Source organism: Neovison vison, chromosome 2, assembly GCF_020171115.1.
Source record: "Neovison vison isolate M4711 chromosome 2, ASM_NN_V1, whole genome shotgun sequence".
In the NCBI taxonomy this organism is placed as follows: domain Eukaryota; kingdom Metazoa; phylum Chordata; class Mammalia; order Carnivora; family Mustelidae; genus Neogale; species Neogale vison.
Genome location: NC_058092.1, coordinates 151,000,253 through 151,016,251, shown reverse-complemented (window position 1 = coordinate 151,016,251; position 15,999 = coordinate 151,000,253). Strand labels below are relative to the sequence as shown.

Genomic DNA, 15,999 nt, shown 5'->3' with positions numbered 1-15,999 from the left:
CGGGACTTCAGGTGCTGAGCGCGGCAGGACCCGCGGTGTCCCGGGACGGGGGGCGGAGCGGGCAGTGGAGGGGGCGGGGCGGCGCCTGGATCCGGCTGTGCGGGACGCGCAGTGTCGGTGGCGGGTCGGGGCGGGTCGCGCGGCTCGGGGTCTGACGTGGGGCAGTGCGGGGTGCTGCGGGGGCACGGGGGCGCGTGCGGTTCGGGGTCCGACGTGCGGCGGCAAAGGGCGGAGGGCGGGGCGGCGCCGGGGACGCGCAGGGCGGGGGCGGGGCGGGGCGGGTGGGCCAGCGGCTGGGCCGCGGGGCAGCGCAGGGGCGCGCGGGGCCGCGGGCGCGCGGGGGCGGCGGGCGCGGCGCCGCCCCTCCCGGCCGGGGCCGCCCGCGGATCATGTGGTGCGGCGGGAGGAAGTGCCGCTTGTTTTCTTTCCTGCGGGCGCCGGGCTCCGGGCGGGGCGCGCGGCTCCGAGACCCCCCCGGGGGCGGCGCGGGCCGCGAGCGCAGATGAGGCGCCCCCGGCCCCGCCGCGGCGTCCCGAGCCCGATGGCGGCTCCGCCGTGGGACCCGCTCCGCAACGACTCTCTGCCGCCCACGCTGACCCCGGCCGTGCCGCCCTACGTGAAGCTCGGCCTCACCGTCGTCTACACCGCGTTCTACTCGCTGCTCTTCGTGTTCATCTACGCGCAGCTCTGGCTGGTACTGCGCTACGGCCACAAGCGGCTGAGCTACCAGAGCGTCTTCCTCTTCCTCTGCCTCCTCTGGGCCTCCCTGCGGACCGTCCTCTTCTCCTTCTACTTCAGAGACTTCGTGGCGGCCAACGCGCTAGGCCCCTTCGTCTTCTGGCTGCTCTACTGCTTCCCTGTGTGCCTGCAGTTCTTCACGCTCACGCTCATGAACCTCTACTTCACGCAGGTGAGCGGTGCCGCGCGGCTGGGGGCCCTGGGGGGCGCTCACCGAGGGGCCGGGCGCTCACCTGGGGAGCGGGCGCTCACCTAGGGCGGAGGGCGCTCACCTGGCGGGGAGTGCGCTCACCTGGGGAGGAGGGCGCTCACTTGGGGCGGGGGCGCTCACCTGGGGGGGAGGGCGCTCACCTGGGAGAGCCCCCCGCCTCGGCGCTGCGCCAGCTACGGGGCTTATGGCTGCGAGGGGCGGTCGCGGAGCCCAGAGGGTGGGCGGAAGGCCCTGGCTCTGGGGTCGCCCGAGCCCTGTCCTACCTGCAAGCCGTTCTCCCCCCCCCACCCCGCCCATTCCCAAATGAGGCGACAGAGAGAAAGTGAGGGCCTGCCTTCGTAGCCACCGGTGGGTTTGGGGCCCGCCCTGTCTGGGCTCAGGGGCCGCTTCCCGCACACATTAGAAGGCGGCTGCCAGGGAGGCTCGACCTCTAGACTGACGCCTCCGTTCCGTCATCCCAGAGCACCTGACCTGAGCCTGGAAAGGTCATGTGCACGCTGGCCTCCAGATTGGGGTCAGACGCTGATATTTTTGAGTAATGACAGGACAGGACTGCCCCATTTGGGATGAGATGTTTTTGATCTCCAGCTTGGAGCCCTGCTGAATGAACTAGAGCTTCGGACTTCATTTCTCAGGGCTGCTGAACAGTCTGGGGGTGACACCCAGCTCCCCAGCTGCTTCCAGGGGAGGTCAAGGCTTGCTGTCTGAGCTGGATGGAGAGGCCCCGAGAAGAAGCCATAAAGTTTACCGGGGCTCTTTTATGGGCACAGAGGAGCTAGTTTATGAGGCCTATTTTTAATAAGCTAATGGGAGAACATGTGAATAGACTGGGCTGCTGTGACTTAAGGAAAGGACGGTGATTGTAAAGTGCTTTGTAAATACCATGGCAGGTATTGCAAAAAGGTTTAATTACACAACGCCCTCATCATCATCTGTGATTCTCATTAGCTTTCCAAGCCCTGAAATGTCCATTTTCACAAGGACTTTGCCGGTGTCATCTGGTAAGGGTAATTGAAGAGCTCTCCCACCGACAGACGCCTGATGCAGGCAGGCATTCTCCTTTTATAAGTGTTCCTGTTCTCTAAAGAAAACGTCTTTACTTCAAAAAAAGAAAGGCAAGAAAAAATAGAGAAGGATTGCCGTGCTGTGGGAGCCCCAGAGACAATCAGCAGGAAACAGGTCTGGCTCCAGAATAGCTGGGTACTAGTTAGTAGCCATGATAGTCTTATAAAACAGCTCTGCGCTCACAGCCTTCTGATAAGTCTGGTGTAGCCACATATTTTTCCAGTGCTCGAGTCATAGGTATTATCTGTCCAAAAATTACCTTTGAGCCCAAAAGCTGGTTACTCAGGCAGTCCTCAGCTCCACTGCTGACACTTTAGCTCTTTAATTGGATCCAAAAGGGTAGTTCCAGCAAGATACAAAGGTCAGGTAGGCTGACATTACTTTAAGAACCGTGACTGTGATCGTGTTTTGTATTTAGGTATTTGTGTTCCTTTCTAAGAGAAAAAAAAAAGGATAACGCAGGCCAGGGCTATGGCTCTCCACACTAATCACATGCAAATTCTGCACTAGCTGGCTTAGGAGCAGGGCCGCACATTTTCTGCACCATCTGCTGGTTGGCAAGTAAACGCTGAGCGAGGGAAAGAGTGACCAGGCAGACAGAGCCACTCCAGTCAAGAGGCCTCAAGCCCTGGCCCGGGCTTCTTTGTATCTTCCACCTCTTGTTGCTTTTCATGTCTCCCGGGTGGCTGGCAGGAAAGGGGGTACCTAAGTGCTGGTCTTCGAGGCTCTGTAGAGCAAAGCCATCCCCTGGCTTCCTGACAAATACTCTTGATATTTCTGGGGAACTAGAAAGGGAGTCACCCTTCCTTTGACTCTCAGCTCTGACGTCTCTCCCTAGCTCTCCCTCCCGCGTGCCTTCTCTTAGACAAGGTTCTCAACCACTGGAATAGCCCAGGGAGCTTTTAAGAATTACCGCTTCCCTGGGGCCCATCTCAGAACAAGTCCATCAGATCTGGGAGGGAGGGGGTGAGCAGCAGGTAATGGAGAAGCCCGACTGGGTGCCAGGCTCCATTCGAACTGGTTTGGCCTCTTCATAAGGGCCCTCTGATGGTAGTGATGAGACGGTCCCCATATTGTGAATGGTTAGAGAGGTTCAGTGGCTTGCTCAAGGTTACCTGTTCGGGGCATGGAGGCGCTGGGAGGTCCCCCACATCTCTGGCATCTAAGCGATGGCCCGTGCTTTGTGGTACAGTGTTCAGAGGGGAAACATACTCTACCGTAGTTGTAGCCCCTGTTTGCTGGGAGCCAAACCCCTGGCTGGGGGGTACGAATCTTATACCCCACCCAGTTAAGCGGTAATTCGGGGGACTTAGGTGGTGTATATTTAAGCTGTGGGAGGCTTCCGTGGGACCCGAGCCTCAGGAGGCGGGTTTGTGGCAGCTGGGGAGGCCGGTGGGAAGAAGGAGAGGGCCGTGGCAGAGGGGCACCATGGCAGCAGTTTGGGGAAGAGCTAGAAGGTGCTCTTGGAGCTGGAGGGAGTCTCATCTGTCATGGCCCTGTGCTCTGTGCCTGGCCCAGCGCCTGGAACTGGCTTAGGCCTCTGTGTGGAGCCTCCCTGGTAACTGGGGAGAAGGTGTTACCATCTTTCCTCTGGGGGGCGGGGTGGTCAGGAGCTGGCCCACCGTGCCCCGAAGCCTCCGAAGCACCTCCTCTTGCCCCGGCCGCTGGAGGGCCATGGTCCCTTCTGTCCAGAGCTCCGAGTGCAGGAGAAGGGTGTGTCCTGAGTGCTTAGCCTCGCCCCCCATCTTTGGAATCTGGCTCTTCTGGGGCTGGCCCAAGGAGGTGGTTTTACGGGATGCTCTGCCTGTTCTCTGCTGGCTTTGCTTCACCTTGGGCTCTGGGGGTGACCCTGTCACGGGGCCGCAGCCACATGGCGGACTCTGTCTTATCCTGGCTCCCTCTGCCTGTCCGCCTTCCACCCAGTCCCTTCTGCAGGTGCAGCCACGCAGGTCAGGGGCTGGTGCCTATCCTCGGTCTCCTCCCAGGTCCCCACCTGCCCTCTTTCCTTCTCTGCCACCTACAGAAATCCCAGGTAGAGGCAGATACCACCCCCCCACCCCTCCCCACCCCCCGCTTAGACCTCCACAGCACAGGTGGGCCTCTGCTGGGACTCTCCAGAATCCACTTTGTTGTCATGTCTACACCTCTTGGGTCTGAGTCTTCCCATCTCAGCACGTCACTGTCCATGGAGTGGCGTGATGAGGTTCCTGCTTCCTAACCCCCCCTGAGCAGTTCCTCTGGGGTTTTCTCCTCAGTGACCAGGGATGATAGTTGCATCTCCTAGCATGAACGCTGCTCTCCTGCCGGGGCTGATGACTCCTTTCTCCGCTCTCCAGCTCCTGGGACAGGCTGAAACATGGGGAGGAGGCTGGTGGTAGGACTGGTTCTGCTGACTCATAGCAGCCCTGTGTGAGGTGTGTGACTGGCCCCAAATGTCTGGGGCTGTCTTTGGAACATAGGGTGTTGAGTACCTGTCCTATCTGGCTCTGGTCCCCCAGTACCAGCCCTGGGGACAGCCAAACTCCCACTCAGATCTTTTCTTCTTTTTCTTCTTTTTTAAATAAGATTTTATTTGTCACAGAGACAGAGCCTGTATACAAGCAGGGGGAGCAGCAGGCAGAGGGACAGGGAGAAGCAGGCTCCCTGCTGAGCAAGGAGCCCGACCCGCAGGACAGGATCCCAGGACCCTGGATCATGACATGAGCTGAAGGCAGAGGCTTCACTGACTGAGCTGCCCAGGCATCCCTCCCACTCAGCTCTTTGCTGCACCAGGAAGTGGTGGGGCCGAGGCTTGAACCAAGGTCTGTCCTCTGGAGCCTGCTCTTCTGGCACCGTTTGCCTCAGACGGAGGTTTCGAGCAGAGCAGGACCCCAAGAGCACACGGGAGTCTCTGCGCTTGGGCTGTTGGGGTGCCTTCCACACCAGGCTGTGGGGTTGAGGCCCAGTAGAGAGGCTACCAGCTTCTGCACTGGGCAACCCCTGGGCCAGCAGGTCTGTCTGTAGAGCTCCTGGTGTGCCATGGGCTCAGCCATCCCTTCCAGCCGTTTTCCCTTGGAATCACGGGTCTGGACCTCAGACTCTTAGGGACCCGAGTTTGGTGGAGTGGAGGGGGCTCAAGGTCTCACTGGTTCCGCTCTGTCTTGAGCCCGGTGACAAATTCCTGCCACGACAGGAGGGTATTTTGAGGAAGGAAAAGGAGAAGTGAACTCTGGGGACGGGGCGACATGGGGTGTGGTTAATGGATGCTGACGCAGAAGCCGGGATGACAGCGCGTCTCGAGGGCGGCCGGGAAGCTGCTGCAGGGCCGTTGGTGGTGGGGAACTGTGGCTTGTGGGGGGTGTTGGAGCGTATCATGGGAGTCTGGGGGTCCTGGTGTGCCAGCAAAGGCCTATAAATGAGGGGGCAGCACTGCGCATGGAAGGAGGGGGGAACCATGTGAGCAGGACCGAGTTCAAGTCCTGGCTTCACCCCTAGTGTAGCTCCCGTGGCTGGTTACTGACATTCCTCATCAGGAAAGCAGCGATCCCCGGGGGCACATCCCCCTGGTGGGAGCTGGGTTAAGGAGAGCCTGTCTATGTCGTACCCTCTGCACCTCAGTGAAATGCCCTTTCTGCATCTAACAAGAGCGACTCTGGCTCTTGCCCAGATACCAAACCAGGTCTTAAAGGTCTGACCCCTGGGGCCGGCTCTGCCTTTTGTCCCCCCACTGTGTCATCCAAATGACTTGTGGTGCCATGCTGCAACATTTGTGTTTGTAAAGTGGCAGGGACTCTTGGCTCTCCCTTAGCGGGAGCGTGGAAGGGAACAGCTCACCTCTGTGGCTCCTGGAGCCGAGAGCTGGGGGAGGGGGTCCAGCAGCCCAGCCCTTCCTCTTCCAGATGAACCGACCGAGGCCTGGAGGCTTCTAGGGACTTGTCCAAGGTCACCAGCCTGGGGTGAAGAGTGGGGTAGAGGGACGGCACCCGTGAGCCTGTGTTTGTTGCACACACCTCCCCAACTCAAAATGCACTCTGTCCCCATCCTTGGTGATAGGGAACCAGGAGGCAGCCAAAATCTAATCAGGGACCATCTCTCCCTCCCCCACCAGGAAAAGGGGATGTTGATCTTAGGAATAAGTGAGTCTTGCTGGAGTTCTGGGCAGTCCATTTAATCAAGAAATGTTTACCATGGGGCGCCTGGGTGGCTCCTTTGGTTACCTTCGGCTCAGGTCATGATCCTGGAGTTCCAGATCAAGGCCCCGATCAGGATCCCTGCTCAGCAGGGATCTGCTTCTCCCTCCTGCGCTTTCCCCTCTCATGCTCTCTCTCTCAGTCTCTCTCAAATAAATAAAATCTTTAAAAAAAAAAAAGGTTTACCAAATACTATTGTGTGCCGGGTCGAAATCCTGGAGGTGTGAGGAGGGACGCTTCTAGGCCTGTACGTGATTATGAAGAAGAAGCTTAGGAGCACACAGACAGGCCTTTGACAGTCTGCAAGTACCTTATTTCAAAGCTGGGACCAAACAGTCACACCAGGGCAGGGACTATGCTGGCCTCACCTCTGTGTGCCACACCCATGACCTCTTGGTCCCAGACACTGGCCCCTGTGGTCACTCAGTGGCGTATGTGTATGTACCTGTGTGTGTGCTTGTGTGTGGGTTTGTGTACATGCCTGTGTGTGCCTGTATGTGCGCTTCTGTGTGCGTACCTGTGTGTGTGCTTATGGGTGTTACTCTCTGTGTGTACCTGTGTATGTGCTTGTGTGGGAGCCTCTATGTGCATGCCTGTGTGTGTGCTTGTGTGTGTGTGTACCTGTGTGTGTGCCTCTGCAAGGGCAGACACACATGGAACCTAGGAGAAGTTTTCTTATTTGCATTCAGTTGACTATTCACCACCAGCCCCTCCCAGGAAGTAGCTTCCGAGCCTCACTTCTAAAAATTTCCCTAAGAAGGGGCCTTCTGATTCTACAGCCCAGTTGCCCAAGATCTCTCATGGGAGCGCAAGTTTTTAATTCTCTCCACTCCGGTTATCACTGTTTCAGCGCTGGCCTAAGCTGAGCCACGTTTTGTGAATGCCCTCAGCACTCTTGGGAGTTGTCAGACTCAGCTGACCCCAAGTCCTGTTTCCCTGACCCTGCGGCCTTGATTTTCCAACAGCAAAAGCAGAGCAGAGCCTCCTGGCTGTGTCCTTGTGTGCTGAGCATGGACCTGCAGCTCCCGTCTCCACCAGGAGCCTTGGTCTGGGTCCCATACACCCTGCCACCTACGAGGTTTTGTGGCATCTTTTTTGCCCCTGTCTTTCCCCGGGTCAGACAGGCAGGGCCTAGTGGGGTGGGGGATGCCCACGGCTGTGTCCAACAGCATGTGCCCTCCCCAACCAGGGACGGTGGTGTGTCTCTCATCTTGGCCCCCGAAGGCCTGCAGTACCGGGGAGGAGAGCGTCCCCGAGGTGACGCCATCAGGGCGGTGAGGGGCGGACTGCCAGGAGGGGCGGCCATTGACAGGGTGGAAATCTGCTCATCCAGCGACATCGCTCGGAGACTCAGGTTTTTGAGAACAGCGAATCATGTGATCTGGAGAACGGCTTCAGTCAGTCGGTTCCTGTTGTCCTTGTAGCTCTAGCGAGGGGAGAGGAGCCTCTTCCTGGTTTGTGGGTCTGTCTCAGGCCTGACATTCGGGCAGGTCAGGTTTTCTCGGGACAGAAATATTCTCAGCCAGTGGTCGTGATGATCCCTGCTGCACTGGCGCTCAGGGAGCCTGCAGAGCCTTGTAAATACTTTACTTTTTATTTATCCTTGGCCTGAGGTTAAGAGTCTGTTCGCTAATGAGGATAGATGAAGGCCGAGTGGTTTTTCTCCACAAGTAGGTTGATTTCCTCAAATTTGCGTGCGGAGGGCCTCGAGAAAGGAAGGAGTGCAGGGAGCCTGCGTCCGTGTCTTGGGCCTTCTGAGCCCTGTGTGATCTCTGTTGTGTGTTCTCTGTGTGTGTGTGTGTGTGTGTGTATTTATCTTTCAAAAGATAAAAACTGCTCTTAGCTCACAGGCCATACAAAAACAGGTTGTGAGCTGGATTTGGTCCTTGGGATAAGGTTAGAACAGACCCAGCGTTTATCACCAAGCTCCCACCCCATCTTTATCCTGTTGTTTTTGCTGGGACAAGTTGGAAACGGGCTTGGGTTCTCCTCTCCTGCTTAAAGAGTGCCGTTCCAGAGGCAGTAAGTTGGAATTTCTTCCCCTAAGGGCCACTGACTATGGGGAAGGACAGACATGATGTCACAAGACATCAAGCCGGTGCTGGGCCATTGTCTGTGTCTCCCCAGCCCCTGGCCGCCAGGAGACAGGTTCCCTTCTGTGGCCGGCGTGTAACATCATCAGCTCTCTACCCCTTTCACGGCAGACACTTGTTAAGCATGATCTTCAGGGCAGAAATCCTCACACACTATGGGGTACACTCCCCAGGCTGCCCCCTACCTCCTGCTGCCCTTTTGGGGGATTCTAGACCTAAGAGCTGTGGGGGATTGCATTGCCCATCAGGCCTTATGGATGACCGGTGGCAGACGCAGCAGGGAGAGAAGCTCATGGAATGTCAGCACCACGGCTCACTGCGGGCTGAGCCCCCCCGTCAGGGCTGCACTCCTGCCCCAGGGGATGATGCACACGTCTGTCCACGCATAGCTGTCACACGGCAGCCCCAGTTTCCACTGCAGCCTGGAGACTCTTCTGCTCAGTCAACGAGCATGTTTTCAAAATCAAGGTGGAATTCACACAACATAAAAGGAACCATTATGTTTGTACAGTTTGGTGGCATTTAAGCCCCTCCTGCTCTGCAGCTGTCACTTCTGCTCACTTCTCAAACGGTTCCATCTCCCCAAACCCTTCCCCTCGCGCCAGCTCCGGGCAGCCACAAGTGTGCTTTCTGTCTCTGTGCAGTGACCTGTTCAGGATGTTTCCCACCAAAGGCATCCCCCCGTCAGTGGCCTTCTGGGCCCAGTGTCTCTCGCCTAGCGTGAGGTTTTCAAGGGTCACCCATGTTGTGGCACTTGTCATGACCTTGCTTCTTGAGGCTGGAGGCTGTTCCGTAAGTATCTGCCCCCGTTGGCCACCCTTTCCCCCACCGACGGACGTGGAGGTGGGCTGTCGTGTGTTTCTGGGAGCCTGTGACTCTCTAGATGCTGTGTAGACAGGACTGGGGACAAACGTGGCTCCTGCCTTGATGGAGGTGCGTGTTGAGTGGGAAAACAGACACGTGACGAACATCGCTTGTGCCACTGGCCAGCATTACTTGGGGACAGTCCTTACAGTGGTGATACAAAGTGGGATGTTTCCAGCGGAAGGTTGGGGACTTAGGTCCCTCCTTCATCTCTGCGATTCTCACTGTCGGGTGCTTGTTGCATGTTTTTAAAAGAACCAGTGACATCTGTCACTATTTAAATGTAAGGCAAATCCATTTGCTCTGGTTCATTCCCAGAGGCAGCTTCCTGGGGTTCAGAGCGCTGGGACAGAGAGGGGTTGCCTGGGGGATGTCTGCTTGGCTCCCATTCCTGCCTTCGGGGCCCTTCTGAGCAGATACAGTCCCTCCTGCCGGGATAGCCCTTCACAGATACGGTGGCAGAGGTCTCCTCCAGGTCCTGTCCTCATGGGCTGTGCCATTCTCAGTTCCTTTCTTTGTTTCTGATGGGATATGGGTTTGTCCCTCACCATCCTGGTCCCTGCCGGCCCCACCCAGTGGCCCACTGTGAGCTGGGGCAGCTCCAGGAGCAGAAGGAGGCCTCGGTCCCCGTGTCCCGTCATGTCGCTTCCTCTCTGGGATGTCCTGAGGGGTGGGACATGAGGGGTGGATATGAGGAGCACCATCTGCGCTGTCTTGGGCTCCCCAGGCTGCTGTAACCAAATACCATGGGGGTTTGGCAGCAAATTATTCTCTTAGTTCTAGAGCTGGGAGTCTGCGGTCAGGGTGTCACCATGGTGGGGCTCTGGTGAGAGCCCTTCCAGGTTGCAGATGGCAGTTTCTCCTTGGGTCCTCACGGGTGGAGAGCAGAGAGAGCACTGTATGCCCCTCACGAGGGCTTCATCTTCCCGATCTAACTGCCTCCCAGAGGCCTCGCCTGCTGACTGAGTGGTGGGACTCCACATGATCTGGGGGGACACCCATGGGTGGCCCGTAGCCAGGACTGCACTGCTCCCAGCCAGGGCAAGAGTTCCCGGGGATGTCAGAATTCTCCCCACTTATGAGGCAGAGTTATTTTGGGGAGGGAAAGACACCCGCGGCATCTTCCATGTTATCTTACATTGTCGTTCTGGAGGATTCAGTGCAAGGATTATGGCCGCGGTAAGACATGGGCCACTGTGGTCACACAGGGCCTTTCTTCCTGGAGCCGTTGGGCCTAGCTGGCCGCTGACCCCCGGCTAAGCTTCCCGAGCTGGAAGAGGTCTCCTCCCTGCTACGAACGTGTTATTTCACTTGCGTGTTCCGCACCTCTGGAACAGTCGCAGGCAGGGCCTCTACTGGCGGATCATGACCTGGGGTGGCAGTTGCTGTAGGAGAGGTTTGGAAACGTAGTGATGATCGTGGCACCTTGTGTGGTCAAGGTCCTTTCCGTTCACGAGGCTGAAGAGAGAGGATCCTGCCTGGGAGGCCAGTCTGCACGGTCAGTCTCCATCTGTCCCAGAGAGACATGGGTCTTGCTGGAGATGATGGCGGGTCTTCTCCCCGTGGCCTCTGCCCAGCGGAGCTGGTGGGTCTGGGGTAGGACTGGGCTTCTGTGGCCCCGGGCTGTTGTGGGGGCTGCTGGGCCCAGCTCCTTCCTCCCCCTGACAGGTGGGGCCCATGCCCCTGAGAAACAGGCTGCAGCAGCCCGGGTGGTGCTTCCCAGGCCGCCAGCTGCCCTCTGCCAGGGCCCTTTATGTCCTAGAGTTTTAAAGGTAGAAGGCACGTGAACGGGTTTTGGGACTAACCCTTTTGTCTCACGGAGGAACACCAAGGCCCAGAAAGGCAAAGAGAAGTCATCAGGGCTGAACCAAGCAGGTTGTCGGTTGTCTGGCTAGCCACATCCCTGAGGCCGCTCGGGTGCCTGCCAGCGAGGGTAAGCGGGGACCGAGGGCCAGGCTTGGTGTGCTGCTGGCGGACTGTGAGGGGCGCTCTCCGGGCTTCCACTGCCCCTCCTGGGCTGCCTGCCGGCCTAGAGCCTAATGGGAGGTCTGGCTGGTGTGGGCACTGTCCGATGGAACCCAGTTCTGTTGACGAGGACAGGGAGGCTGTCCTGAGCCACTGGGGGTGTGGAGGTGGGAGCAGAACTTGGCCGAACGGATGGATACTGGAAACAGGAGAGGATGGGAGGAAGCAAGTGAAGGTGCCGCTTTCCTGTGAGACCTTTCCCTCTGCTCCCCGAGTGAGCACTGAGAGTCGGGGCAGTCCAGGCGTGAGACCAGTCCTGCTCCTTGCCCCACTGTGCGGCATTTCGGGTGTCGGGTCATCCTGACGGGACAGGACGGCAGAGCGGTCAGGAAGCCGGGAGACAGCTAGCACCACTTGCAGGCGAGATCAGAGGCGAGGCAGGGTCACGGTCCTTCCTGAGATCACGTGCAAAAGCAGCTCACTTCATTGCTGGGGACTCTGTTTGTGTTCTTCGGGGCAGCATGAGGCCGGGAAGTGAGCCGGACTTGCTCCTCTGGCTGTGAGCTGGCCAAGTTCGAAGGCAGGAGTTGAAATGGTGATGACCTGACCCTGGAGCCCAGTCACCTCCCTGGAGGCCCCTCACATGGGGCCCTCCCAGGACCCAGACAGAGCCCACCTGTCTTCAGGCTTCAGGCTGAATTCCCACAGAATTCTATGGCCTTTTTCCTCCATGGATTTCCATGGCTTTAAATGCATGGCCCGTCTCCGTGCCCATGAAGACACCAGGCTTGCCCTCATTTTCATAGAGAGCTGACCTGATGGCCAACCCCCTAGTACTTATGCATGTCCTCGGATTCCTGCAGAAGGGGAGAAGTGCCCCCTTCGGGTCTCAGAGACTGTTGTCCTACAGCCCTGGCGCTCAGCACAGGGAAGTTCAGAGGGAGGCAGCTGACCGCCGACTCTCACCTGGGCAGACCAGCGTCTCAAGCTTGCGTAATTTCCCCGACGTATCAGGAAGTGGGCAGCACGGAGGGTCCATAAGCGCGAACAGCGAATGTGTCTTGGTTCCTAACCTTTCAGAGTGTGAAAGTTCCTTTTATGGTTAAGAAGGCCTCTGTGGCCACGATTTAGTAGTTGTGCATTTAGAGTCATGGTTTGAGAACATGTACAAGGACTAGTAACAGCAGCAGGGCTAGCAAACACCTGAACCCAGAGTGTCTGCGAGGTGCCCGGCATTTGTCTCAGTGCTGGATGTGTGTTAGTTCACCTGATCCTCTCAGAAACCTGTGAGGTGGGTACTGTGGTTACTCTCATTTGACAGATGGGGTACTTGAGGCACAGAGAGGTTACATAACTTTTTCAAAGTCACACAGCTGCCAACTCTTGGAGCCAGGATTCAGGTCCGGGTGAGCCAGCTCAAGTCCACACTCTTAACCATATTTACATGTCTCTGTGCCAGAGAAGGACACACAGCTGCGGCTTGTGGACAGGGGACACTGGGCCTTAGTGAGAATGTGTATTCCAATGGTCAGACGTTGTGAACACGTCAGGATGGGCAAACATACAAGTTGCAGAAGGGTGTGGAGAGTGTTAATGTTGTTCAGATGAAGTGAAAAACCACCCAGGATGGTACTCTATATTTTGTATATGTAGTATATTGATATACTGTGAGTTATTTGTGAATGCATGCATGCACAGTAGAAGCGTAAGCCTTCCTGGGAATGGTAAGGCTGGATTCGGAAAGTGATTCCCTTTGCAGAGGAGGGAGGGATTAGAACTGGGGAGAGATGTCTGGGGCATCAGTGATACCTTTTTTATTTATTAAAAATAAAACTGAGCTAGAGCAAAGATGATTGTGTTGCAGGTTGAACTGTGCAATGGGTACATGAGTGTGAGCTAAATAGTTTCTTTCTTTCTTTCTTTTTTTTTTGTGAAAATTTTTTTTAATTTGTCAGAGAGAGCACAAACAGGGGAAGCTGTAGGCAGAGGGAGAAGCAGAGTCCCTGCGGAGCAGGGAGCCCGCTACGGGACTCCATCCTGGGACCCCAGGATCATGACCTGAACTGAAGGCAGACGCTTCACCAGCTGAGCCTCCCAGGAGTCCCCGAGTTAGGTAGTTTCTTTGGATATATGTGACATACTTTATAATGAAGCTTAAACCTACCATAAATTTGTAACATTTTCCTGTTTTTCTTTTTTAAAAATTTTATTTATTTGATAGAGAGAGACATCGATAGACGGAACACATAGCAGGGAGAGTGGGAGAGGAGGAAGCAGGCTTCTGACTGAGCAGGGAGTCTGATGCGGGGCTTGATCCCAGGACCCTGGGATCCTGACCTGAGCTGAAGGCAGATGCTTAAGGACTGAGCCACCCAGGTGGCCCAAAATTGTAACATTTTCAAGTGAATTTGCATATATACATTTAAAGAGAGTGTGTGGGAAGACATACTGGTTTCTTTTGACTTCGGCCTGCTTGGCTGCTGGAAGGGTCTCCCTGGGGCCTCTGCCCGTGGCCGGCCCCCGACACAGCAGGTCAGATGTATGCAGCCTGGAGCCTGCTCGGGCTGGGACAGGTGGGGAGTGTCTCTTCAGCCTGTTCATTTCCAGGGAGCGGTGGCCCTGAAGGGCAGACGCAGGGACCTGGGTCAGGTGGGGCGGTGTGTGGAGCAGGACGACTGCGGACAGAGCCTCTGAACCGAGTGCGAGTCTGGAAGGAAGGGCTCCATTCAGCTGCAGACACTGCCTCTGGGGACAGCGGTTACTTTTGTTTAATTTCGCTGAATGCACAAGGGACACTGTCATATCCACAAGGAAGAGCATGGGACATTCTGTCAGAAGCAGCCAGCATGACATTGGGAAAAATGATCATGAGGCAGCAAATGCCAGTGTGAGTGAGTGGGAGGAAAAGCAGGCAAGTGGGAGTTCAGAGAGGAGAACAGTTGCTGAGAGGGTCGGGCACTGTGATTTATGAGGGGAGGGGACAAGGTCAGCAGCTGCTCGAGAGACTCTTTGCTTCTGTCCCAGCGAGACGTCATCCACTGGGCCCTCTGGCATCCTCTGAAAGGTGGTGCAAGGGGCCTCGGGTTACCAACGGCAGGCCCGCAGGTGGACCAGGGGTTGCTCACATTCTGCTGCAGCCTCAGGGGTCTGCCAGGGCTTCCAGCTTCCCCTCTTGCCTCCCTGGAACCTGGTCTTAAATCAGAACCCGAGGGGCCAGGATGGCTCGCAGTCCTGGATGACCTCTTGGGAAGTTACCCAGCTTTCTTCCTGTGGTACAGTTTTGGGCGGGACTTTATACTGCAGTGGAAGTGATGCTGAGACCACGGGCGTCTGCGAGGGGAAATGCTGTCTTTCTGAGAGGCAGCGGCAGTTTCTGAGGAAAGTGGCCACTGCTCCTACCCCGCCCTGCGCTCCAGACCTCACGGCGGCGACCGCTCTGGAAAACCCCGCTGTTCTCTCCGATCTCCCCGACTCTGTACACACCAACGGGACAGCAGGGAAAGACCTGGTCCCTTTGTTCACCTTTCTCTTCCCCAGGAAGCACCTCGACTGTCCCTGCACGTCAGGGTTCCAGCCAGACCGCACAGTTCCCCAGGGCCACCGGCCGTCCCTGTGACTGCTCTTGGGCCCCCTCAGTTTCTCGCCGTCTGCCTCCCTCTGGGGCACCATCAACCGCTCTCTGCTGTCTGGCTTCTCCCTCCCTCAGTTTGACACCCAAAGCCCTTCTCATTGTCTGGGTCTCCCCATCCTAAAACCATGGTCCCATTCCCTGTGCGGGGCCTCCCTCTTTCATTCCCCCAGAGCACACCCCGCCTGCAGTGCTTCCCTTACCCCCCGCCGGGCCTGGCCCTGCCCAGGCCCCTCCATCCCTGCTCCGCTGCTCATTCCTTGCCGCTCCTGTGTGTTTGTGGGGACACACCCTCACTTCCAGGCGGCGCCCCGTTTCAGGGACGCTGTAGTCTCAGCCTTGCGCAGCCTTCCCGCTGCCGATTTTGGAAGATTTTCATCAGCCCCGAAAGAAACGCTATAGCCTGAGTGGTCATTCCCTGTGTCTCCCTGACCCCCGACCAGACCATTCCTCACTTACCTTCTGTCTTCGATTTGCCTCTGTTTCCCCTTCCTGCTCAGCCCACAGACGCCCTTTGCATCTCATCCTTACCCCTGCACCCTGATTGCTGACTGGCATCCCCATCCGGTCCTCTTGCGTCCTGCTGCCCAGGCCCAACGGGCCTTCCCAGCCTTGGCCGCTGCCTCACGGCCTAGCCCTGTGGCTGTGACGCTACCCTCCCCAGGGTGCTGAGGTGCCCCTTGCCGAGCAGCCTCCTCTCCTCACACCTCCCTGCCTCATGCCGCCTCGTGCCATATCATGTCTCCTCACACCCTCTCATGCCCCCTCACACCTCCCATCTCTCACCTCCCCACACTCTCTCTTACCCTCATGCCTCATCACACCTCATCCACCCCTCATACCTCCCACCTCATATCTCCTCATACCCCCTCACACTTCTCGTGCCTTCCCACATCCCGTCACACCTCCTCTTGCCTCTGCATACCTCTCCACACTATCTCGTGCCTCCTCACACCTCTCCCTACCCCTCACACCTCACACCTCCAGAAATCCCCTCACACCTCCTCACCCCTCCCTGCAGCTCCCAGCACCACCTCATGCCTCCTTGCACCTCCCCACACCTTTGCACACACCCTCACACCTGTCCACATCTCCCCCCCACCTCGTCAGATCACCTCATACCTCTCTGCCCTCCTCCCACCTCTGGAGTGTGTGTGTTTGCTTGTGAGTTTCTTGAGGTCAGAGACCAGCTCTTTCTCATCTTTAGTTCTCGAGTCCGGATTCCGTGCACCACGTTGCCGACCTGGTCTGCGCTCCGTCAGTCTG

At 57.3% G+C, this 15,999-nt stretch overlaps 1 protein-coding gene across 1 annotated transcript in view; it reads left to right on the top strand.

Annotated features, from left to right (window-relative positions):
• Positions 1-486: 486 nt before the first annotated feature.
• GPR137B (G protein-coupled receptor 137B) overlaps positions 487-15,999 on the top strand; it is a 50,858-nt gene continuing 35,345 nt past the window's right edge. Inside the window, exon 1 of the mRNA XM_044239318.1 lies at positions 487-910. Coding sequence (XP_044095253.1) covers positions 503-910 — 408 coding nt within the window. The 5' untranslated portion in view covers positions 487-502. The remainder of the gene's footprint in view (positions 911-15,999) is intronic.